This window comes from Hyperoodon ampullatus, assembly GCF_949752795.1.
Source record: "Hyperoodon ampullatus genome assembly, chromosome: 19".
Taxonomy (NCBI): Eukaryota; Metazoa; Chordata; class Mammalia; order Artiodactyla; family Ziphiidae; genus Hyperoodon; species Hyperoodon ampullatus.
The window spans coordinates 30,880,676-30,903,993 of NC_136932.1; the positions used below are offsets into that span (position 1 = coordinate 30,880,676).

Here is a 23,318-nt window from a genome sequence, read left to right on the forward strand (position 1 = left end):
CCTGTTAGGTGCTGTTATGATTCCATTTTGCAGATAAGGAAACTGAGGCACGGGAAGGATAAATGGCTTATCCGAGATCACACAGCCAGAAAGAGCAAAGCCTGGGTTCTAAGATATCCCTCCCACACTTGGCAATCGTTCACAGTTTTCCTTATAATCTATAAAAGAAATACAACACCACACAGAAAGCTGCAGTCCCGGTTATATCACGTTCCGCTTTTCCGTGAGTATGAGGTGCACCCTTCAGTTCCTTTTAAAACACTTTTACATGTATGTCTTATATCTACGGACGATACATAGTGTTATTTTTCATGTTGCAAATATTTATATAAGTAGCAATATACTCTGTTTCCTTTGGATTGCGATCTGTCCAGGTTGATATGTGTCCATCTCCCTGCCTGCAGCACCCAGATCCGGGCGCTGGCCACGTTTGGCTCCTGAGCAATTGAAACGTGGCAATTCCAGCTGAGATGTGCTATGCATGTAAAATACAGAGTAGATTTCAAAGACAGTATAAAAACCAGTTAAGTACCTCTTTAATCATTTTTAGTATTGATTATGTGTGGAAACGGTAATATTTTGGAAACATGAGTTAAGTAAAATATGTTACTGAAATGAATTCCACCTGTTTCTTTTGATTTTTGTGTGTGTGGCTACTAGAAAACTGAAAACGACCCAAGTGGCTTTGCTTCTGTTTCTGTTGGAGGGCATTGATCCAGCTCATTCCTCTTAAGTGCCCTAAGTCCGGGTTTTGTCAATTGGTGAAGGAGAAATCCCTAAGTCTGAAAAGTAAGAAGTGATGGTCACTGTTCCTGGGGACTTTTCAAGGTGATTTATGTGTCATAACCTGTTCGGTCTTCCTGGGAGGTTGTATGCCTGCATGAAGGAGGTTGTGCAGAGTCCAGAGTCACACAGCTTCAAACAGGCTGAGTGGGGCCTGGCCTGGCCACCAGCTGGCCCGCAGGGGCCCATGAGAAGCAGGGAGAGCCAAGAGCTCAACGAGCAGAGAGCTTTACTCAGGGACATCAACACCACACAGTCCTTATGTATCAGTGGGGCTTCTATTTTTTCTTTTTTTTTTTTTTTAACTTTTAACAGAGAAGTTCTGAGCAGACACACATCTGTGGTAATTTCAGCCTTATTGAAACCAGCACAGGCAGTATTTTTCTGACATCCAACATTTTTCTTGCCAATGTTATGAAGTCAGCTTTACTCTTTACCGCTAATTGTATTAACTATTTTTAGGGCAAACTGTCAATGCACCCTACTCGTTCCTGCTTCCTACATTTTCAATTTATTTTCTTTAGCCATATCTATTTATATCTGAAGTGTTTGGGGGGTTTTTTTTGTTTTTGTTTTTGTTTTTTTGCGGTACACGGGCCTCTCACTGTTGTGGCCTCTCCCATTGCGGAGCACAGGCTCCGGACACGCAGGCTCAGCGGCCATGGCTCACGGACCCAGCCTCTCCGCGGCATGTGGGATCCTCCCAGACCGGGGCACGAACCCATGTTCCCTGCATCGGCAGGCGGACTCCCACCACTGCGCCACCAGGGAAGCCCATTTTTTTTTTTTTAAAGATATGTCCTCATTATTCTGCCAGCAATAAAGTCGGGGCTTGTAATGAAGTTATAAACACACTGGGAGGGAGAGATGACATGTGATTTCAATGGGGAGATTGTGGATGAACTTTGGATTCCTTTTCTGATTCTGAATAAAAACCTCACTTTAACATTTTGAATCATACAGTCACAGAACTGGTAGGGACCTGAGGTGTCCTCTGTGTTGGTTAAGACCATGGGCTTTGTATCAGGCAGCTGTGTGACCCTGGGGCCAGAATCCACCATCTATAAAATGGAGATTCTAACATCCACCTTCTAGAGCTTTCTTGTGGATTAAATGAGATGACTGCGCTCTGTTCCTTGTACCTACTTTTGATCCACAGTAGTTGTGGTAATTACTATTATCATACCGTCATTATCTCCCCAGATGACTCCAAGGGGGTATAGTCTCTTCAAGCCCATCTAGTCCTGTCCCAGCAGGACCTTCCTCCTTGTTCTCCACCAGGACCCCTGAACATTTCCCCTGGGGGAGAGGCCCATGGTTAGCAGGCCACCCCCTCCCCGTGCTCGCCCTGTGGGGTGCCCCGGGCAGTTCTTACAAGAAAGCTGTGCTGAGGCCCGCTACCAAAGCGCCCCTCAGCACACCCTCCGACCTCCCCACTTCCTTCTACACTCTCCCTCCCCTAGGACCTGCCCCCACAGACCCCTCCAGATGCATCTGAAAATATCACTACTGAGGCTTTCCTTGAGACCAGCCACCTTGCTCTTAAGTGCTCTTGCCAATGACTGTGGACCCCTTGCCTCTCCAAAGCCGCTGAGGAAGGGCAGGGCTTTCCTAGCCAAGCTTAGGATGCATGTCCCCATTGCCCAGAAGCGTATCACACAGTCCCACATCATGGCTCGGGAGGACTCGTTTTGAGGACCATAACCACAAACCCAGGAGAAGTCCCCACTTTGGCCTAAGATAGCAGGGAGTGAGAGCGCATGCAAAGGACACCTTTGGAGATCAGCCGTGTGTCTGAAGTTGGAAAGTAGTTCAGGCTCCGCCATGACCCTGAACTAAAGAAGATTCTAGAGGTGAGCACACTGAGACCCAGGGGCTTAAGGCGTTGGCCCACAGGTACGGAGAATACCTGACGTTGACTTCCCCCTCAGATACGATGTTTATTCCTGGCACTAATACCCTTCGGCAATCCCCGCTCGTGTTGAAGTTGAGACAGCCTCCCAACCCCTCCCCCATAGTTAGCACAGCGTGTGTCATCCAGAAGATGATAAGTGATAATATAATTATGATAATAATTAAGTGTTCAGTTATTAGGCCCTCGCAATTTCTTTGTTTCTGCGTCCTTAGGGCGGGCTCAGGGCCTCTCCCCTGGAGGCTTCTGCACGGGTGGGAACCCTGGGCCCTTTCCCTCGGATTCTCCACGCTCGTGGGCCCAGGGCCTGACACCTGCAGGTGCCCAGCAGGTGCTGTCCCCTCTTCGCGAGGCCTTATTTATCTCAAGTCTTCCTGTACTGGTTGCTTTTGGACCCTCTTTGTAACGTGAATAGAAATAAGATGTTATTCCTGAAGTACACCTCCTATTTCTGACTATGGAAAAATTTAGCTGTCTCAGGCACAGCCAAATCCAGGCCACTCTGGACCCGCCAGCCGCCTGTTGCCTAGTAACGACCGCCCTGGCCCCGCCCACGCCCTGGCCCCGCCCCGCGCCCTGGCGTGCGATCTCACAGCCTCCCTCCAGGTCCCGCCCCCGCGGCGCACAGTGGTGACGTGCAGAGTCCGAGACACTTCCGGCGCGCTCGGCCGTCGGCCCCGTTAACCGGCTGCGTGGGTCCCGGGCGCCATGGCTTCCGTGGGGGTGTCTGTCGGCCGGCAGGCCGAGGATGCGCTGCAGCCACCCGCAGAGCCGCCGCTGCCCGAGACGAAGCCGCTGCCGCCTCCGCAGCCGCCGCCGCCGGTCTCCGCGCCGCAGCCGCAACCGCCGCCGAGGCCTCCGTCCCCGGCCGGCGTGAAGGCGGAGGAGAACTGCTCCTTCCTCCCCCTGGTTCACAACATCATCAAATGGTAAGGTCCGGGCGGGGGCTGCCCGCAAGTCCCCCGCTGCCAGTCACGTTTCCGAGCTCCGGGGGCGCCCCGCGGTACAAAGGAGGAGGCCGACCCGGAGGGGAGCGGCCTCGCCGAGACCACCCCCAGTCGTTCCAAGAGTTCAGCAGACTCTGGCCCTGGGAGTTGCCAGGCCCCGTGCTGGCAGGCCCCGCTACGGTCAGACCACTCGTGTGCAGCCTGGTGGCCTGAAGCCAGTCAGGCTTCTCTGAGCCTGTTTTCTCACCTGTAATTAGGGGTATAGTACTCACTTCGGCGTCTTTCCTAACAGATCCAACAGATGTGTATCATATTCCATGTGTGGCACACTGCTAAGTGCTGTGGGGTGTACAGGTGAAAGGGCAGACTTTTCACCCCCACGTTGATAACCAGTTAGAAGGGAAAACGTCGTGAGAGAGAATAACCCATAATGCAAAGAGATTATAGGGGTGATGATGGGAACATTACAGGAAACGGGTACTGGCCGCCTGCCAGCGCTTACGGTGCCCTAACATGGTGTCACGGGGTGATTGTCTCCTTTTGGCCAGTCTTCGGGTTACCTAACTTTTGAAACTGACCCTTAGAAGAAACACACACACACACGCACACACACACACAACCAAAATCTTCCCTATCCCCACATTTGCCCAAATTATTTTTTTACCGTTATTTATGATAACAAAGTGTAAACCCCTGCGCTTAAAATTTTTATTCAGCCATTAAAAACCAAAACAAAGTAAATTACAACAAAGTTACTTTTACAGTAACATTCAAGTGAACATCAATTGTGCTCCTGGATGTTTTGCTGAAATGGAATTGCTACTCACAACATGAAAATATTGTTACTGGCCCAGCTGGGTTTTTCTTTTTCTTTTTTTTTTTTTTTTGGTTGGGTTGGGTCTTCGTTGCTGCACGCGGGCTTTCTCTAGTTGCCGTGAGCCGGGGCCAGTCTTCGTTGCGATGCGTGGGCTTCTTATTGCGGTGGCTTCTCTTGTTGCAGAGCACGGGCTTCTAGGCACGCAGGCTTCAGTAGTTGTGGCGCATGGGCCTAGTTGCTCCGCGGCATGTGGGATCTTCCTGGACCAGGGATTGAACCTGTGTTCCCTGCATTGGCAGGCGGATTATTAACCACTGCGCCACCAGGGAAGTCCCTCCACCGCTTTTAAAATAGCTGCAAAGCATTTGTTCTCACAGTAGACCTTGACTTCATCTGGCTTCACTTGGTGCAAACATACTGTTTATCGGGTAAGGCAGACTGTTCTGTCCTCATGAGCCTGGGATCATCAAGTAGCACTTCTAGGCTGCAGTGACATAGCAAACACAAACGCAAATGCAGACCCTGCAATCCCAGGGCAGTGCTTGATTATAAAAACGTTATCCAGATCAACCCAAATATACTTATTCTGGTTTTAGGGAAAATATGGAAAAATGAAAATACATGGTGTATATTCTTGCACGCTGATAGAGCAGTTGGGTTGGGCTGGACTTAAAGATCGAGAAGTTACGTACACGAGAGAGAACATGGGCTTTGAAGTCAGATAGCCTTGAATTCGGATCTGCATGCTGACGCTTGCTTGCCTTGTAATCTTAGTAAATACGTAGCCTTTCTAGGCCTTAATTTTTTTATCTCTAATATGTGAGTAATAATAATAATGAACTTCAAATGGTGGGTTCAAATGATAGCTTTATGATGTACTGACCTTGGTGAAACAGCTGCTCTGAGCCTCTTTTTTTTTTTTGTGAACTGGGACTAGTAATACTTAAGTCATAGGTTGTTTTGAGGCGTTCTCAAGAGCATCCTCCTGTGAAAGATGGCGGGTTGGGCTGCGGCTGGCCTTGGGTCCTGATGGCCAGGAGGTGACCCCACGACTCGCCTGCAGCAGCTCTGCCCTTCCCTGTCTTCTTTGCCGAATCCGAGTGAAAAGGCCAAGCGCCCAGATAGGGATTGTTGGTAGGCTGTTTGGAGGAATTCTCTCTTGGGCAGAGAGCACGGAGCCCGGGAGGTCAGAGGCTGTTTGCGAGTGGTCCTGAGGTTGTGCGTACACACACACAAGCACACAAACACACAGTGTGAACTTGCCTGGGAGCCGAGGAGCCATATGAAGTTTTTGAGCTCAGGCCTGGGTTTTGTAAAGGTAGATGGGACAGAGGGTTTTAGGACGGGGAAAGGACTGGGTCCACAGGAATAGTGGGAGGAGGTGCCGGGGGTGCCCTGAGGGGGGTGGCAGGTGGAGTGGCAGTGCTGGCGGGGGACAGTGGGGCACACGGCACACAGGGGTATAGGTGTGGGATGTCATCGCCATTCGGATTGCAGGCGATCAGTTGCAAACATGCACATACCCATCAACAGCCAAGTAATCTAGCCGTATGATCGTGTACATCTTAACATGGACAGACATCCAAGGTGCATTTTACATGAAGAAAGCAAGAATCAGAACCATGTGTGTAGTGTGGCCACAATTTTGTCAAAACAAACTGAAAAGTATGTGTGTGTTTGTGCGCTACTGACTATCTTGAAGCGATATTAAACAATGTGCACCACGTGTTAACAGAGCTTACCTGGGACAAGGGATTAGAGGGACTTCCCTTTTGTAAGCCTTGGCTGTCTGTCATTAAACATTTTTTTCCCTCAAGCCCTGTAACTGGTGTAATTTAAAGGCCCTACTATTTTAGGAAGATGCCAGCCACTGACATTAGTGTGGGAAGAAGACTGGTCCCAGGCCTGTCGGCGAGGAGGACATTGGGGGTGTGGGGACGTGAGGCCGAGGGGGTCAGAGGTTTTGAGGAGGAAGAAATAGTTTCCCATTTCTTTCCCGAGTCGGATGCCACCAAGAGATCAAAGAAATGCCTCTCGAGTTTGGGAGGACGTGACTTCAGTGACCTGGTGGTTCCTTCTGCTTCTGAGTCACCAGTGGACACACCTGCCCAGCTGACGCCTGTTTGCACCTGCAAGTGAAGCATCGTTCTTAGGCTCACCCGCTAGAACTGTGCGGTGTGCCCGAGTGTGTGTCTCCCACCGGGCCACCGCCGCGCATCACCCGGGCCTGCCCAGAGGACCATCAGGAAGTGGCCTGTCACTCGAGCCATGCGGCAGTGTCCTGAGCGCCCTCGCCTTGCCCTGGTTTGTGGATTTTGTGCTTCTCCACCCAGCCTGGTCTCCTTTGTTTCCTTCTGAGTCAGGTGCCGACCAGAACTGGCCACAGGGGCGGGCCCCCTGGAACTCATGCTTGCTCTCTGGTGCCCAGGCCATCTCTTCTCTCGGCTGGAGTCAGGGTCCCGCTGCCTCCCCCTCGGGCAGCCTGAGAAGCTTGCGCAGCCGCCCCCCAGCTCAGCTTCCCTCCGGGTGGGCTTTACACATGGCTCCTAATTTCCTCCCCTCCCTTTTTTTTTTTTTTTTTTGCAGTTTTTTTTTATTGAAGTCTAGTTGATTTACAATGTTGTGTTGATTTCTGCTGTATTGCAAAGTGATTCAGTTACACATATATGTACATTTTTTTAATATTCTTTTCCATTATGGTTTATCATAGGATATTGAATATAGTTCTCTGTATTACACAGTAGGACCTTGTTATTTACCTTTTTTTTTTTTTTTGCGGTACACGGGCCTCTAACTATTGTGGCCTCTCCCATTGCGGAGCACAGGCTCCGGACGCGCAGGCTCCATGGCCATGGCTCACAGGCCCAGCCGCTCCGCGGCATGTGGGATCTTCCGCACCGGGGCACGAACCCGTGTTCCCTGCATTGGCAGGCGGACTCTCAACCACTGTGCCACCAGGGAAGCCCACCTAATTTTTATTTTATATATTTTTGTTTGTTTTTACCTTGTCCTTTGAGACTTGTGTGATGTGAATCAGTTTTCTTAAAACTATATTTTAATTTCAAAACTCCCTTGGGACTTAAATTCGTAACGATGTGTTAGCACATATGCCACACAAGTGGAATGATTTCAGAAGCCCAGGTGGTGTCTGTCCAGGGTTGTAGATCTGAGCTGAGATATAAAAGAATTAGAATATAAGGTGCTCCCTCGACGCTGGGGTAAGGTGTACCACTGATGGTGTGTGTAAATTGAGGGCCTCAAATGCAAGAGGAAATATTTGGTTGGCCATTCGTTCCCTAGAATAAACTATTGATTCTCCAAATCTTGCTTCCAAGTTCAAGCTATTGATAAATAGTGAGCAGGCCTGGTGCGTCTCATTTGTCAGGAATGAGCTGTAACCGGCGGATCACCAGGAAAGATGGATATTCTGTCTGCGTAAGCAGAGAAATGATTAATAATAAACATGAACTAGCACCATCTGGGTTGAAATTTCCCATCAAGGATGAACGTTTATTAAAATAAATAAACGATCATTGACAGTTTTCCCCTCTCACGCTACTCAGTGGGTGACTTTGAAAACAGCCTGTGAATCAGCTTTTAGATTTTAGTCTCAACTGCCTTGTTTTCAAAAGCTCATCCATCCATCTACTAACTTTTAAAAGATTTATAGGAGCAACTGACAGGCCGTTTCTTAGATCATAGGTGAAGGTTTTTGTTCTTGTTGTTTGCTTTTAATTTAGTCATGACAGGGAGCATGGATCTCTCGGCAGCTAATAATAGCTGTGAGGTGAAGGTAGGAGCCTGCCTTTAAAATGAGCGTGACCGGAAGGCGAGGAATTTATACGAGTGTGGTGGGAGAGGACACGTACCTGCTGAAAATTTTCCAGTAGCTTGTAACTAGTTTAAAATTTATGAATAGCTCTATGGAAATTAGGATGTATGTTAACAGGTTCAAGCATCTGAACATCAGCTAAAATTATCTTTTGCTCGTTGATAGTCTCCTGATTGGCCTGGAATGTTTCAAATTAGAAATGTGGTATTTCAGCAAGTGTTACTTGCTGTTTGTTACATGACATTGGTAAGAGTTTTTCATTGATTCAGCAGACACTTAGGAACTTATTTGCCAGGCGTCTACTCTTTCAGCAAATGTTGCCTCAGTGTGTGCAGCACCCACGGCCCAGGCTGGGGAAGCAGCTCTGCAGGAGGGCTCAGTGTCCGGCGCGCGCCTGCTGGGGGGTGGGGTGCTGCCTGCACTATGGCTGCACAGGCAAGAACCCGCCCCGTCCCCCGGGCGCACAGCCCAGCCCAGCCCAGTGGGGGACGCAGGCGACAGGTGTTCTGACGCGGGGATGCGAGGATGGAGCTGTCTGGGCTAATGGTGCTAACACCTGCCCTCTGCCTCCGCAGCATGGACAAGGACAGCCCTGATGTCCACCAGGACCTGAACGCCCTCAGGACCAAGTTCCAGGAGATGCGCAAGGTGGTCAGCGCCATGCCTGGCATCCACCTGAGCCCCGAGCGGCAGCAGCAGCAGCTGCACCGCCTCCGCGAGCAGGTCCGGACCAAGAACGAGCTCCTGCAGAAGTACAAGAGCCTGTGCATGTTCGAGATCCCCAAGGAGTAGACAAGCTGGCCTCCGGGACGAGGCGGGCACGGGCCCCCTGTCTTCCAGCCCTGTGGAGGGGGTCTCTGGTACTGCCTGCTTAGCTGAACGTGGCCCTGACTGCGGAGCCGGTGTGCGTGCTGGCTTCCCCGGGCGTCCCTGTGTACTGTCCCCACGGTCCAGATGCATAATGACTGTGTTCCTGCTGCCGGAAGGAGAAGGGCTCCTGAGGCCGGAGGGGCGGGGCCGCGGCCCGGCCTTCAGGCTGGGCTGGCAGATCCCGGGGCAAAGCAGGAAGGGAGGTGGCTGCCCTCCGCCCCTCCCCTCCGCTCCCGGCCCAGGTGTTGGGTATCCAGGTAGCCAGTGTTGAGTGAGCAGCAGGGTGCGTGGAGTCCACTGGACAGTTAGGCCTGCACTCACATGGTGAGGGTTTAGGATAGAAAAAGGCCTTGGGAGAACGGCACTGTGCCTAAAGACTTGAGGGTGGCTTTTTGCTTTGGAATAGTTGTTTCCTTCTGTGTTTGCGGGGTGGGTGTCACTGTCCGTGGGCTGCCCACCGAGGGCCCTGCTGGCAGCCCCGCCTCCAGGTTTCTGCCTCCCACGTGTGGGTGGGTGGCAGAGACTCTTGATCCTCTGTCCCTTGTCACCTTCAGGTAGCTCGTTCAGCCATTTCATGCCCAAGAATGGCCAGACCGCTTCAGACCACGTGGTCTCACCGGCCGTGGTCTCCAGGTGAACAGACCCCTCTTCCAGCTTCTCAGAGTCCTGTTCCTGGTTTAGCCATGACTTCCCCTCTGTCCTGCTCACTGCGTGCAAACAGGCGGTCATGATGTGCTTTCCGCTCAGAGCCACGGTTCTGATGGCCCCTCGCGGTGGGGAGAACTGCACCTGGCAGTCATGCGGCCAAGGCCTGGTTCATAGATGCTTATAAACACCTTTGTTTCACCTAGACAGACGTTGTGTTAGTGTGACCAGACTGAGATAAGAGCATCTCTTTCCTTCGCCTCTGAAGGATGCAGGACAGGTGGCTGAATATCATTTAGATCCAGAAACGGGCTCATAACCTGTGCTGACCGAGTCAGGGGCTTAACAGCTGCCTGCCAGTTGCCAGGAATGTAGGTTGAAGATGTTTTTAGCAGGGGTTCTGTCCGTGTCTGCCGATGGCCACCTGTCAGGTGTGCAGGGGGGTGTCAGGTTTCAGCGGCCTTGGCCAGAGGCGCAGGCTCTGAATTTAAGTGGGTGTCACCTGTTAGACCAGCTCTACCATGGGGCTGTTATCAACTGAATCAGTTTTCTTGATGTTTCAGAGTAGTGTGTGGGCCGGTTTTAAGGCTCCAACCAGATACTATGGGACACGAAGCTCAGAAATAAATACCAGGCGGCCGGGCTCTCCCAGAGGGCTATGGTGGACACGGGGTCCTCATGGGCCTCTCCTGTGCTCCAGAGTTGTGACTTGTGACACTTTTCAAGCGTGTGATTAAAAGAACTTGTGCTCTGCTGTAGGGACGTTTTGGGTTTGTACTGAGAAATTCACAGTAGGACATCCCCTTTGGATAGTTGAGAGGAAAACCTCTGCTTTGCTTGGAGGAGACAGAAGGAACCGTGGGCACCTCCACTCTGTGCCCCCGCGCCAGCCCCCAGCACACACGGCCACATCAGCTAGACCACAGTGAACATGGGCTGACCCTGCCGGGAGTGGCATCCATCCCCAGGGTGCAGCTGGCCCGGGGGTCATCCTGCCTGCAGTCAGCCCCCGGGGCTGCCATTCCTCCTCTCAGAGGTGGGTTGGGTCCTGGTGGGGGGCAGTCCCCCAGAACGGTTGAAAGCCCTCCCTGGGACAGCATTGATGCCTCACTTGGATGCCTGTTGGCGGGCACCATGTAAGACGTCGCCCGTGGCCCTCACAGCAACCCCAAGCAGAGGCGTCTGCTCTCTCTATTTCACGGGCGGAGAATCTGGGGCTTGGCAGGCGTCACTTGCCCCAGGAGTGCACAATTACAAGTGGCAGAGAGAGGTGGGTCCCGAGTTGGGACCGGGTGCCCTCAACTGCTGAGAGGGGGTGCTGGACCCCACGTGGGTGGCGAGCGCTTCCTGGAGCCGGAGGGGCCGGGGCTGCTGATTGTGACTGGATCCAGGTGGCTATGTGGCAGAGCCTGAAGCCGACTCAGGATGAGGGTCCTGCACAGAAGAGGGCCCGAGGGACCCCTTGAACCATCTGCGGGTTCCAGGTTTGGTGACGCTTTGTTGTCCTGGGCCTGTGCTGAGTATAGGATGGCGCTGGCCAGTCCCCGAGGCCCTTGGGGCTGGGCCAGTGGGGAAACTAGGCAGGTAAACAGCTGGAAAGATGTATCTCTAGGAAGGACCCTGAAGTCCTTTATTTTTGTCCTGGCATTCTAAGGAATGGCTCCCCAAATGGAAAGGCATCCAGTCATCTGTAGCTTTTTTGGAGCCTTTTCTCCCAGGAGGGCGGAAGCTATTTTCAGAAAGCCAGGATTATTTTCCAGCTCTGGGGAAGGGGATTCTAATTCCACAGAAGTAGAAACCTGCCTCTCCCTTCTCCCCCTTCCCCCTTCCACCTATTTCTAAAAGCAGAGGAAGCATGGTTTTCCATTTTAAGTTATTTTATTTTATATTAAAAAACCAGTAACAAGACTAACTTAAAAGACACACACAGTACAAACACCTAGGTAAGATTTTTGTTCATGTCAAATGGTGACACCAGAACTACTATAAAGTGCAAGTTTTATGTTTTGCTTTGTGCAGTTGCACACACATGTAAACAAGTCACTCCCTACAATCAGACCCCGCCCTCAGTTTCAGGCCAGCTGTCATGGCAACCCCCAATCACAGATAATGCCCCGTTTGTCCTGGCCCTCCAGCCGGCAGGACCCATTTCTGAAAGCCTGGTGGTGGCTGATTAACTCCCATTTCCACCCCCATTCTTAGGTCTTTGTGAGAAACAAGGCAAATTCAACCTCTGCTGGGCGCGTGGGGCTAGCGGGCGCCAACGGGGGATCGGACGTTGGGGGAGCCCGGGCTCAGCTAGCTCTCTTTCCTTCCGGAGCAGATAATGGTCCCTTCTCGGTTTCTTTGAGTCTCCCCAGTGAATAGGCTGGAGCGCTGGGAAGGAAGACTCCCGTCCGCGCGCGCGCGCGCACGCGGCTCGGGACGCACGGCCCGGACACTTGACTCTTGGACAAGAGGGCCTCCTGAGGTTCTGCGTCCGCGCGGGGCGGGAGTTCCTAGCTGATAACGCAGCGTTCCTTGTCCTTGGTCTGGCCGCCGCCGCTGGCCTTCTCGCGGATGTACATGAGATCGCTGTGCACGCTCGGCCTGCGCGCCCAGGGCGCCAAGATGCCGAAGGCGTCGTCCTGGTCGCCGCCCGCTCGCCGCAGCCTCTTGCCCCGCAGCGCCTTCTTGTGTAGCGCCTCGCAGTGCTGCGCCGATACCCGGCGGTGCAGGTCCGGGCTCATCTCGCGCGGCAGGTTGGCCATGGCGAAGAGCGCGTGGAACATCTGGTCCAGGCGGCTGTTCCTCTTGGCCGAGATCTCGAAGTAGGCGCAGCGCTGGGGGTCGGCGCCCACCAGCTGCTCGATCTCGCGCTGTTCCACCTCGCGGTAGAAGTCCCGGTCCCCTTTGTTGCCACAGATGACCAGGGGCACGTCCACGTTCTCCTTCGTTTTGTTCTTGAGGCAAGACTTGGTGTCGAGGATCTGCCGCTTGAGCCTCTGCACCTCCTCGAAGGAGTCGCGGTTGTCCAGGCTGAACACCAGGATGAACACGTCTCCTACGGGGAGGAGAAAAGGAGAGAGTGAGGGCAGCCGCCAGGGGACAACTTAAGCGGGCTGACTTAGGGGCCTCCCGACGCCGGGGCTCCGGCCGCCGCGCGGGTAGCGCCGAACTCTCCGCGGACCGCGCCTCCAACCCGGGCGCCCGGGAACGAGGGGTCCCCGGCACTGTGGCGGCGCGCTCCCTCCCCCGCCCGCTGCCCGGCCGCCCCGGCTCACCAGTGAGGATGGAGAGGCGCCGCATGGCGGGGAAGGGGTGGTTGCCGGACGTGTCGAGGATGTCGAGCTGGTAGATCTCGCCGCGGATGCAGTAGAACTTGCGGTGGAAGTCCTCGATGGTGGGCGTGTAGGCGTCCTCGAAGCGGCCCGTGAGGAAGCGCGACACGATGGCCGTCTTGCCCACCTTGGACGAGCCGAGGACCACCATGCGGTAGCAGTTCTTGGCCGGAATACTGAGTTCCGAGTCGCTCTGGCACATCTTCTTGATCATCGCGGCCAATTTCATTGAGCAGAGGGACCGCGGGGGCGGGCGCGGGGCCGCGAGACGAGCCGACTGTGGCTGGGGGAACGGGGCAGAGCGGCGGGGAAGGCAGAGCGGCCGGGCGGCGCGGCTCGGGCTCGGGCTGCGCCTGCGCCTGGGCTCTAGCTCCCGGACGAAACCTCTGCCTCTCAGCGCCCAGCGACTGCCCTTATATGCAGCCCGCGTGGCCGCCCCGCCCCGCGCCCGCCCAGCCTCTGCGCGTCACGGTGCGCACGCCCGCGGGCTCCGCTGCGCGCTCCCTCCACCTCCGCGGGCCTCTGCCCGTTCCCGCCCGCAGGGCTCGGGAAGGAAACGGTGCAGGGTCTGCCTGCGGCTACGGGCGCGCGGACCCTGCGCTTCTCCGCTGCGCGGGGCTCAGCGGCCGTAAGGGCGTCGGGGACGCAGTCCCGGCTGTGCCTCTGACCTGGGGCAAGGAACCCCCCACTCCCCTGCCACCGCAGCCTCACACGCGCACACGCTCACTTTCTTTGGGACGCAGTTTCCCCAGAGAATAACGACACTGGGCAGCGTGATGGCATGTGCTTGCCTGGTGCTAGGCACCGCGTCTGGGCTCTGCGCATCTTCTCACAAGCTCTGCGAACTGGCCCAGCGTAAGCCCCTTCGCGCCCCGGGCGGGTTTTGCTCCCGGCGGCCGTGCCAGCGCGAGGTGGGCGCCGCGCGCTCCGGCCGCCAGAGTGCAGCAGAGGCCCCGCCGCCAGAACGGGGAGCCGTGAGCCACGCTCAGGGCTGCAGTCAGCGCAGCCAGAGCGTCCCGACCCCGCGTTCTACTGCAGGCTCAGCTCCTTTCTCCCAATCAGAGATCCACTGGATCCTGGCAGGGGTTTTCAGCCAGAGGCTGTCCCGTCATCTTCCTGTCGGAGACTGGAAGGACCAGAGGTTTGCCCTTCCTCAGTCAGTCTGAGGCCAATGTCCCCTCCCTTCCCCATAGCATTTTGTGCCTTTGGAGTCCCGTGGGCCAACATTCCCATTTTTATAGTTGGGGAAGCTGGTCTCGAAGCCAGAGTGAGCCTGAATGCTGTGTGGGCATCACAGCAGTCTCTGGCCTTCTCTGGACCTCGGGTTCCTCTTTTGGAAGATGGTGGTCTGGCTCTGGCTGAGAACTTGCGAACAGTGTAGGGGCAGGACCTGGTAATAACAACAATAGTAAATGACCCACGAGGCCGCAGGACAAACCGGGGGGGGGGGGGGGGCAGCAGGTAGATCAGTAACCAGGAGTGGGCTGCTGCCGAAAGGCTGGGGAAGAGGCTGCTGGAGCTGGCCAGCTCTGGCCTGGAGCTCATGGAAAAGCCATCGCTCCCCGCGGTGACAGGCGAGGCTCTCTGATTTGGGAGAAAGCCAGGGCCTTTAGCTGTTGCCACCCACCCATTCATGCAGGTCGGAGCTGTGGGCAATGCTGGGGTGCCAGCCCGCACCCCTAGCTGTTTACACAGGGCCTCATGGGCTTCTTGGCCAGCCCTCTGTGACCAGGATTCCAGCAGAATCTCACACCCTCTGCGGGGGGCCAGGAGAGTGTTTATTCCATGTATTCCACGCCAAGCACTGTTCTTAGGTCCTTCCTCGTGGCACCCGTGAGGGGTGGGAACTATTACTCCCTCCATTTTACAGATGGAGAAACTGAGGCAAGGGAAGTGACTTGCCCAGGGCCCACAGCTAGTAACCGCAGGGTCCAGGGTTTGAACACAGCTCTCCCTGGGGTTGTCAGTGGGCCAGGACCCAGCCTAGAGTCAGAGCCTCCCTCCTCCCACTCCCGGTCCGGCCCCTCCCAGCTGGTGACAGTGGCGGGTACTGAGCCCAGCCTGGGTTCTCAACCTTCAATTCCTGGCACCTGGGCCCATCCCCACCCACAGATGCCAGGTTCTAAGACTTGTTCTCCCAGGTCAGCCAAGTTCATTAGGCCCTGAGCACACCTGTCGTTCTTTCCCCAAAGTGTGCCCCTCCCCCACCCACCATTGCATTAGCTCTAGGTTGTCCAGGTTTACGATGTTACCAGTGATCTGTCTTCCTATGCTTGAGCGCCTGCCTGTATCATTTCCTTGCAATGAAGCAATTTTCCAGCTCAGAGTGGAATGGGAACCTCTTAAACCATTTGGCCAAACGTTGGGGGTGGGCTGGGGTCGGACAGCTGGACCCCAAGGCAGGAAGTGTCCACCACAGCCTGGTCTGCTGGCACAGAGTGGTTTAGAAGGTTCTTGAAAGCCGTGTTTGAGGAGTGCCGGGCAGGCCCCATCAGGGGGCGTGTGGATGGATGCTTGTGCTGAGCGCCAGCCTGCTGCCCGAGCCCACCCCCAGCAACTCCTCGCCCAGAGAGGGTCCTGTGTCACCCCAGCCCACAGCCACACCTGACGAAGAGGACGGGGCTAAACGGAGCTGGGTTTCCCCTCTGACCTCGCTTCCTCGGCAGTTCCCTCCTCAGCTGCGGGCTGCTCCCATCACAGCCGACCCTCCCCACTCCGGGCCCACCCCTCACGGCGGCGTGACCCGCGGGTCAGAGGCCCGGAGGTGCTTGGTCTTGCCCTGACAGAGGGAGGGCTTAGCCCACGGGGGCCAGCACGTCCTTGAAGGCTAGAGAGGATGTGTGTGCAGCGGTGCCCGTGGAGGGGTGAGCTTCCTGTCCCTGGAGGTATGCGAGCAGAGGCGTTGGGTAAGATCAGCCTCTGTGCTTCCTGTGGCCCCTCGAGCCCGGAGACCTCTGGAACCCAGACACCAAAGGGCACCCTTGAGGCACTCCATGGCGGGGTGGGGGCCCAGCAGCTCTGGTGCCCAGGGCAGGCATAGCTATGGCAGCCACTTCACAGGTGAGAACGCAAGGCTCAGGGCCAGGCGTACAGATAGAGCACACCCGTCTGCCATCCTGAAGGGAGGAAAAGCGAGTTCTGTGCCCTTGGAGGGCTGGGGGCTGTGCAGGGGAGGCTGGGCCCAAATGCGGGTCCTGCCCTGTCCCTGTGGCTCTGTGGTCAGGCCTGGCAACTGGCCCTGGATGGCCCCACAGCTGCTACTTGTGGCCACGCGAGGTCCACGAGGGATTAGGAGACAAATGTCGGTAACCAGAGACACCGGGTTCGGCAGGGGGGTGGGGGAGGGCCCAGTGCTTCCCACCCAGGAAGCCGAGGCAGGGCCGGCCCTGCCGGCCCCCCACAAAGGGCAGAAGTGGGGTGAGGCTGGTGGCACAGGAGGCCCAAAGGCTTGGGCAGTCCCCCCCATTCGGCGTGGATGGCGGCGCCCCTCCTGGCTCACAGACCCCCTCCCAGACCCCAGCCTGCCCCTCCCCGGCCTGGACAGACAGAGACCAAGGGGGTGCTGGGGTCAGGCGCTTTTATTGGTCAGGACGTGGTGGGTGGCAGGGCAGGGGGCTCTGGGGCCGCACGGCGCCTTCCAGGCCCTCAAGCCACATTTCCAAGGCACTGGACGGCCCAGGCCGGGCACTGCTCTCCCCCTCCCCTCAAGGGGCATGTGCTCGGGGCAAGCCCGAGGTGGGGACCCTCACGGAGTGGCCACGGGCCGTCAGCTCCTCTTGTGGGCCTGGGAGGCTTTCTGCCGGTAGATCTCAGCAGTGAAGGGCCTGTGGGGGTGGGAGAGAGGCTTGCTCAGCTGGCGTCGAGGTTGACGCTGCCACCCAGGCCCCACACCCGGCATGGACGGGGTGAGGGGTCCGTGTGGGAGCAGGAGGGTCCAGCACCACCTGCCCGGCACCGGGCCGCCCTGTGCCCGCTCTAAGCTGCTCGTCTGCCACCCTGACGGTGACGGCGTGGCCAGCTGCCCAGGCCCCAGGAAAGGCCTTGGAGGGAGAGGCAGGGCTGGTGCAGGTCACGCGGACGGTACACGGCAGCCCCGGCCCCGGCCCGAGACGGCGCCTACTCACTCCTCGTACAGGATGGCGACCATGTAGGTGAGCGCCACCACCGTGGTCAGCAGCAGGCCGGCGGGGCTGGCGTGCCTGTGGGGAAACGCGGGTCAGGGGCAGGCCCGGGTCCAGCCTTCTCTCAGACCGGGGTTCCACGGTCCGGGCCCTGACCCGGGGACTAGCTCGCCACTGCCCGTCCAGGCCCGGCTCCCTGTCCACAGGCCTCCAGCCCCAGCCAGGAGGAGCTCAGAACAGTGATATGGGGAGGACGGAATGGCTGGCCTCCCCAAATCACTTGAGTGGTCAGCGTGTCCTCTTCTGCACAGGAGGCTGTCCGGGGGCAAAAAACGCTCTCCCTGCCCACCAGAGGCGATGTTCTCAGGCTGTTTTCTAGAAATGGGTCCAGGGCTGCCAAAGCCAGGCGGAGCGTCCCTTGGGCCCCTTCACGGGCTCTCTCCTGGTGACTGCTGCGGGGCTGAGCCCCTGCATAGACAGTCGGGGAGGAGAGAGGGAGGGGAGCTGGCTGGTGGAGGAGCCCAGGAGCCAGAGGGGAACGTGAGCCCCAGGCCAGGGGCCCCGAGGCACAGGGGCTCGAAGACATACGAATACCCTTTGGGCACCCTCTGCCCTGCCCACTCCCCTCCTGCTGGGACCTCACACTGTCCATCTGGGGGCTCCAGCAACAGTGAAGTTTAAGTGTCCCCTGTGAAACCGCCAACTCCCATTCTATGGGCTCCATTCAAATCAAGCTTGAGAGGCGGACTGGGCCACTTGGACCTCGGCACTGCCACGTGGAGATGCCAAGGCCACAGATGCTTTGGGGCTAAAATGAGATCTGCCCTCCTGAGGCTCTGCTCACTGGCCCTGGTGCTGTTTCCTGGAGTGGGCAGGGCTTCCCCCGCACAGCCAGGCAGCCCAGGAGCTGGGGAGGGGCAGGCTGGACCCCCCCAGGGGACCTCAGGGCCAGGGCTCTGTGGCCACCATATCCCTAAGGCTGACGGCCCCTGCCTGGGAAGCCGAGTTAACTAGGCTCTACGGAGGCGAGGGTGGGGGCAGCCGGCACCTGGTCAACCCCGACACGGGCCCTTCTCCATTCTCTCTGCTTGAAGTTTCCCACCTTCCAAGACCTGTCGCACCTAACAACCTGTGTGGAGATGATGATCCCACACTGCAGATGAGGAAACTGAGGTCCACAGTGACCCACATGCCAGAGCCCTGGCCTGGCCCCGAGCATGGGGCAGTGGTGGGGTTGGTCCCAGGGACCCGGCTGTGCATACTGGGGAGGGGGCATCTCACTCGGGCTGACAGGCCCAGAGAGAGAAGGCCCGGTTCCTGGTGCCCCCAGAATCCCGCTGCTCTGGGCCTTCTGGGGCTCCCACACACCTGGTTGCTTGGGTACCGGGAAGGCGCATCCGTGGGGCCGCAGGTTGGGGACAGATGGGCTGCGGAAGGCCTGGGGCAGCTCTGCTGGGTCAGCGTCTGGCGCCCTGGGTAATGGCTTGTCTCTAATGAGCTCTCAGACAGAGGGCTCCATCCCCAGCACAGCCAAGGCCCCCTCCTCATCACCGCGTGGCTGATGTCCTCCTGAGGGGCCTGTGGGAGCCTGGCCCCCCTAGGGTCCCTCACATGTTCCTGAGAGCCTGGCCTGACAGCCCTGAGGAGGCGGCGAGGGTGCCAGGCACTGCTGGGGCACAGAGAGGACCCACTGTGTGGCTCTGCCCTTGGAGGCCCTGTCTGAGCACAGAGGAAGGACACGTGTGTGGGGGGGGTGTGGTCAGGGAGCACAGAGGAAGGACGTGTGTGGGGGGGGGTCAGGGAGGACTTCCTGGAGGAGGGGACATCTCCAGTTGGGTCTGAAAAGACCCAAGTGGGAGGGAACACTGGGTGTGCTAGCAGGGCAGGCTGCAGGGGGACCTGCATGGGGTTCACCCTGCCAGTCTCATGTGGGAGATGCTCTGGGGAGTGGGTAAGTCAGGGATGTGAAGCCTGCCCCACTGGATCCCACTGCCTGAGTCCAGGTGAAAGGGGCCAGGCTGAAGGCAGGTGGGCAGGGGCTGCCTGGTCTGAAATGGGGCTGGGGTTGGGGGGTGTCCCGAAGACCCACAAATTCCCCTCTAGCTCCTCGTCACTCAAAGCCCAGTGATTGGATCCAGGGCCACCCCCCCGAAGGTGGGGCTGGGAAGGGACGTCTCACTCCAGACCTTCCATCACTGAGATTCATTCCTTTGGGTCCTGTCGCCCTTCTGGTCTCTGGGAGCACTGGTAACCTTCTAGGTAAGTGGTTCTCAAGCGTTCAATAAAAACAGAACACTTTCTACAAAAAAAACTTTCTATGGAAGAAGTCCTCATCCAGAAAATGGACAAACGGGAGCTGCTCTGGGGGGCAAGCGGCGTGATGCCCTGTGCCAGCCTTCTTGACAGCGGGTCGCTTGCCGGTACCCACAGCCGGCGACGCAGACGGCGCTCGGCACGGGGCCTCATCCACAGGGCGCAGATCCCTGCAGCCTGGCCGTGGACAGGGAGCCTCCCAGCCCAAACGTTCCAGCACCAAGTCAGCAGCCTGCAGGCCACGGGCCAAGAACAGCTTTTACAATTTTAATTGTTTTAAAAAATCAAAAGAATATTTTGTGACTCGTGAAAATTACGTGAAATTCTAATTTCGGTGTCCATGAACAAGGCAGTGGAGCCCCTAGCCACAGCCATTCCTTCAACTGCCTGCAGCCCGGGGGCCTCCCACTCTTGTAATAGGGAGTTTGCCAACCCCCGTTCTAGGAAGGGGACCCTGACCAGTGCCCTGGACTCCACGGTGGCACAAGAGCTGACCCATCGCCCAGGTGGCACAGAGGGAGCCCGGGACTTACATGATGGCCCAGCCCAGGTAGTTGGCTGTGCTGCCCCAGTACATGGGGTTGTCCAGGATGCTGAACGGGAACGTGGTCACTCTGGCCTCCTTCAGGATCCCGAAGTAGTCGCCTGTGCACAGGGTGGACGGGACGGGGGGTCACACCCTGGCCACCCCATCCCAGGCGGAGGGGCCTGGGGTCCCCAGGGGCTGAGGCACTGACTGAGTCCCCATGCCCACCTGCTCCTGCCTCTCTGCCTTTGCACACGCTGTTCCCCCTGCCTGGGGTGCCTATTCCCCGCTCCCTGCACACCTCTCCTCCTCTGCCATCTCCCTCAGCCCACATCCCCTCCTGTAGACCCTTCCCCCCACACCTTCCAAGGCAGGCCTGCCTGCTATTTACTGTCTCTGCCTCCATCTCTGCCCTCCTCCCCTCGCCTGGCTGCCCCCCACCTCCCCCACCCCGGGCCCCACCAGCCGGCCCGGAGCCGCTCACAGGGGAGTGTGTGGCCGCCCCGAGAAGCCTCCCCTAGAGGCATGAGACATAGGCAGTGTCCAGCGTAGCCCGGCCAGGGCATCGCCCCCAGGGCACAGCACTGCTCACTAAGGCCCCCTCTCCCCGACGTCCCTTGAGCTCCAGGCACAAATAGGGCAGGAGGAGTGGCAGTGGCGTCATCACTGTCTGGGGACAGAGGGCTCGGGGCTGGGGAGCCATGGGAACCTTTTTTCCCGGTGGCACAGAGAACAGCTTTGGGGTGACTCACGGAGGGAAGCGGCTGCCGTGCCCTACATCCCGGAGCCCGTGGGCCCCTTGAGTTTCCAGACCATTTCTCGGGGGCGGCGGCGGCGGCGGCTGGTATCTGGGCCCTTCCCCCTCCCTCCTCCAGACCCTCCGCTGCCCCCGCCCGCCGCCCTCTGCTGTGGGGCTGCTCACCCCTGCTCTCCTAACCTGAGGCGACAGCACCACCCTTCCCTCCCCCTCCACGAGGCCCACACCGTGGTCCCCACCTCCTCCCTGCCCCCCAGCCCGTCTCGGCCCCACCGGTCGCCTCCTCGTTGCTGGGAGACCATGCCTGTGGCCCCCTCCTCCCCGAGAGTGACACCTCAGTCCCCTGCATGGCTCTCGGGACACGTGTGACGTGGACCCCGGCTGGCCTTCCACTCTGGCCCCACTGGCCCTTGCACACCAGCCACCCTGCCCTCCCGCCCATGGCCCTGCGCCCCACCCCTCCCGGGTTCCGCCTGCACCTGCACACCCTCTTCTAGCACCGGGCTCCCTCCAGCTGCTGCCCGGTCCTCGCCCGAGTGCTGGTCCCCAGAGGACGACAACTCTCATTTGCCTTCCGAGGGTCTTCTGTGGGACCCCTGCTGCAGCCCGCAGAGCCCCAGGCCGCCCCAGGCACTGCAGGGAATGGAGGCCAAGACTCCACAGCTGGCTGGGGCGAGGAGAGGAGGACCCAGGAGCCCCTGACCCAGGCCGTCAGAGCCGGGTCACCTCCCTGTGCCCTGTGTGCCCGGAGGGCGCTCTCTCCTTCCCCCAGTCCCGGGGCTGCCCTGGCCCCTACAGCCCCCACCCCGCCTCCGGGCTGCTCCCCTTCCCGAGCTTCCAAGCTGCTGGGAGTTGACGTCAGGAGGACATCCAGCCAGGCCAGCACTGGGCTCCCAGCCCCAAAGCACCGGAGCCGCAGGCAGTGGGGAAAGCAGAAGGCGCAGCGCCCCCCATCTGTCACCAGCTCCGGCTCGCTCGCAGCCCACACACAGCGAACAGAAATCCCGCCCTTCCTGGTGGCCAAGCAGCTGGATGGGGTTTGAGAGCCTGGCCTCCCAAGCCAAGCAGGGCAGACCAAGGCCTGGAGAAGCAAAGGCGGCCTGGAGCTGGTGATAGCAGGGCCCCGGCCCCCCGCCCTAGGGGTCTTACCTAGGAAGGTCCCGGTGAAGCCCAGAGCCAGGAAACTGGAAAGGACAAACACGCCGCCCACTCCCAGGAGTGCCAGGCCCACGCGGTAGGCCAAGGGGTTGTCCAGGCTCTGTATCCTGGGCTGGCTCAGCATGGCCTGCGTGAAGCTGCGGGGCAGGGGACGGGAGAGACAGGTCACTGCTCTGCAGAGGGGCCACCCTGCCCTTCCCGCCCCCGCCCCCTGGGACCCCCAGAGTAGCCGGGCCAGGGGTGTCGAACTCAGGGCAAGGCGGGTGCCGAAAGCGAGTGAAGTGGGCTGCAGGGGGGCCGCCCGAACTACATTCGGCCCGGGGAGAACGGCGGCGCCTCCTGCCCCGAGCATCTCCCTGGCCCCAGCCCACGCCAGGCAGGAGGGGTCACAGTACATGTTCAGCAGCCGGAGGAAAAGCAGCCCCCTCCCCTCGCGCCCCCTCCCTGCAAAGGAAGAAGGGGGGCAGGGAGGGAGGGAGGGAGAGGCATCTGTTTGAACAGCAAACAGGACACCGTGGGCAGAGGCCTGCATGGTGACCTGTCAAACAGTGGCACATGTGTCAGGGCACACCTGGCCACCGGTCACGCTGCCCACACCCCCTGCTCTCCACCCACCCCTCCTGCTGCCTGGGCTCAGGGTCACCCTGCAGCTCCAGGCTGAGCCGCTGGGATTGGCTCAGGGCCGCGCACACGCTGTGTTGTGCTAGGTGGCCCGAGCCGTGCCCCCCCTCCCCCAGCTCCGAGAGACCGGCAGCCTCCACCCCCTCCCCCTCTCCTGTCTGCAGGCGGTGGAGTGGGAGGGGCCAGGCGTGGGCAGCAGGTGGGCCCTGGCCCGGCAGAGCCCACCTGCAGGCCCCTGGCTCCTTGGCCACCAGAGCGCTAGGGACCACGCAGCAGAGCGAGTGTGCGTGAGCGTGAGTGGGGGTGGGGAGGCACTCAGGCCTCCACGCGGATGACCTGCTGCTGCTCAGCCCCCACCCAGGCTGACCCGTGACCCCCAAACCTAGGGCAGCGAGGCATGCCGGGCCCCCTCTGGCCATTGCTAGGCCACCTGCGGCCTGGTGCGCCCACGGCCCCAAGTTCTAGTGGGGGGCACCGCATGGCGACCCGATGGAAGAGCCGTGGGCTCGGGCAGAAGAGTGGCACTGGGTTCAGACAGACCTGGGTGCCCCAGGCTCAGTTTTCACCCCTGTGATGGTGACACTGGGAGGTATGTGACCCACTGGGCTCTGCCCACAGAGCTCAGGGACAGCTGGAGGGACAGGGGAGTGAGCTAAGGGTGACACCATGAGATGAAGCAGGACAGGCACGCTGGGC

General features: G+C 58.3%; 3 protein-coding genes across 8 annotated transcripts in view; 1 reads left to right on the forward strand and 2 right to left on the reverse strand.

Moving 5' to 3' along the window:
- Window positions 1–3,403: 3,403 nt before the first annotated feature.
- On the forward strand, window positions 3,404–9,156 carry MED9 (mediator complex subunit 9; the record flags this gene model as incomplete). The annotated part of the gene is made up of 2 exons (XM_079725060.1): window positions 3,404–3,624; window positions 8,867–9,156. 2 exons carry the CDS (start codon window positions 3,404–3,406, stop codon window positions 9,081–9,083), a joined length of 438 nt encoding a protein of 145 aa, XP_079581186.1. The 3' UTR covers window positions 9,084–9,156.
- Window positions 9,157–12,304: 3,148 nt separating this feature from the next.
- Window positions 12,305–13,355, reverse strand: RASD1 (ras related dexamethasone induced 1; the record flags this gene model as incomplete). The annotated part of the gene is made up of 2 exons (XM_079725342.1): window positions 12,305–12,849; window positions 13,070–13,355. The coding sequence occupies 2 exons, from the start codon at window positions 13,353–13,355 to the stop codon at window positions 12,305–12,307; spliced, it is 831 nt and encodes a 276-aa protein (XP_079581468.1).
- Window positions 13,356–16,689: 3,334 nt separating this feature from the next.
- Window positions 16,690–23,318, reverse strand: part of PEMT (phosphatidylethanolamine N-methyltransferase) — a 47,769-nt gene continuing 41,140 nt past the window's right edge. For 2 of the 6 annotated variants that reach the window (XM_079726403.1, XM_079726408.1), the window contains exons 3-7: window positions 21,993–22,138; window positions 21,323–21,510; window positions 20,094–20,205; window positions 17,251–17,325; window positions 16,690–16,950 (exon numbers count right to left, since the gene is read on the reverse strand). In XM_079726403.1, coding sequence (XP_079582529.1) covers window positions 16,893–16,950; window positions 17,251–17,325; window positions 20,094–20,205; window positions 21,323–21,510; window positions 21,993–22,138 — 579 coding nt within the window. In that variant the 3' untranslated portion in view covers window positions 16,690–16,892. The remainder of the gene's footprint in view (window positions 16,951–17,250; window positions 17,326–20,093; window positions 20,206–21,322; window positions 21,511–21,992; window positions 22,139–23,318) is intronic. The other 4 variants (XM_079726404.1, XM_079726406.1, XM_079726405.1 and 1 more) reach the window with 4 other exon arrangements.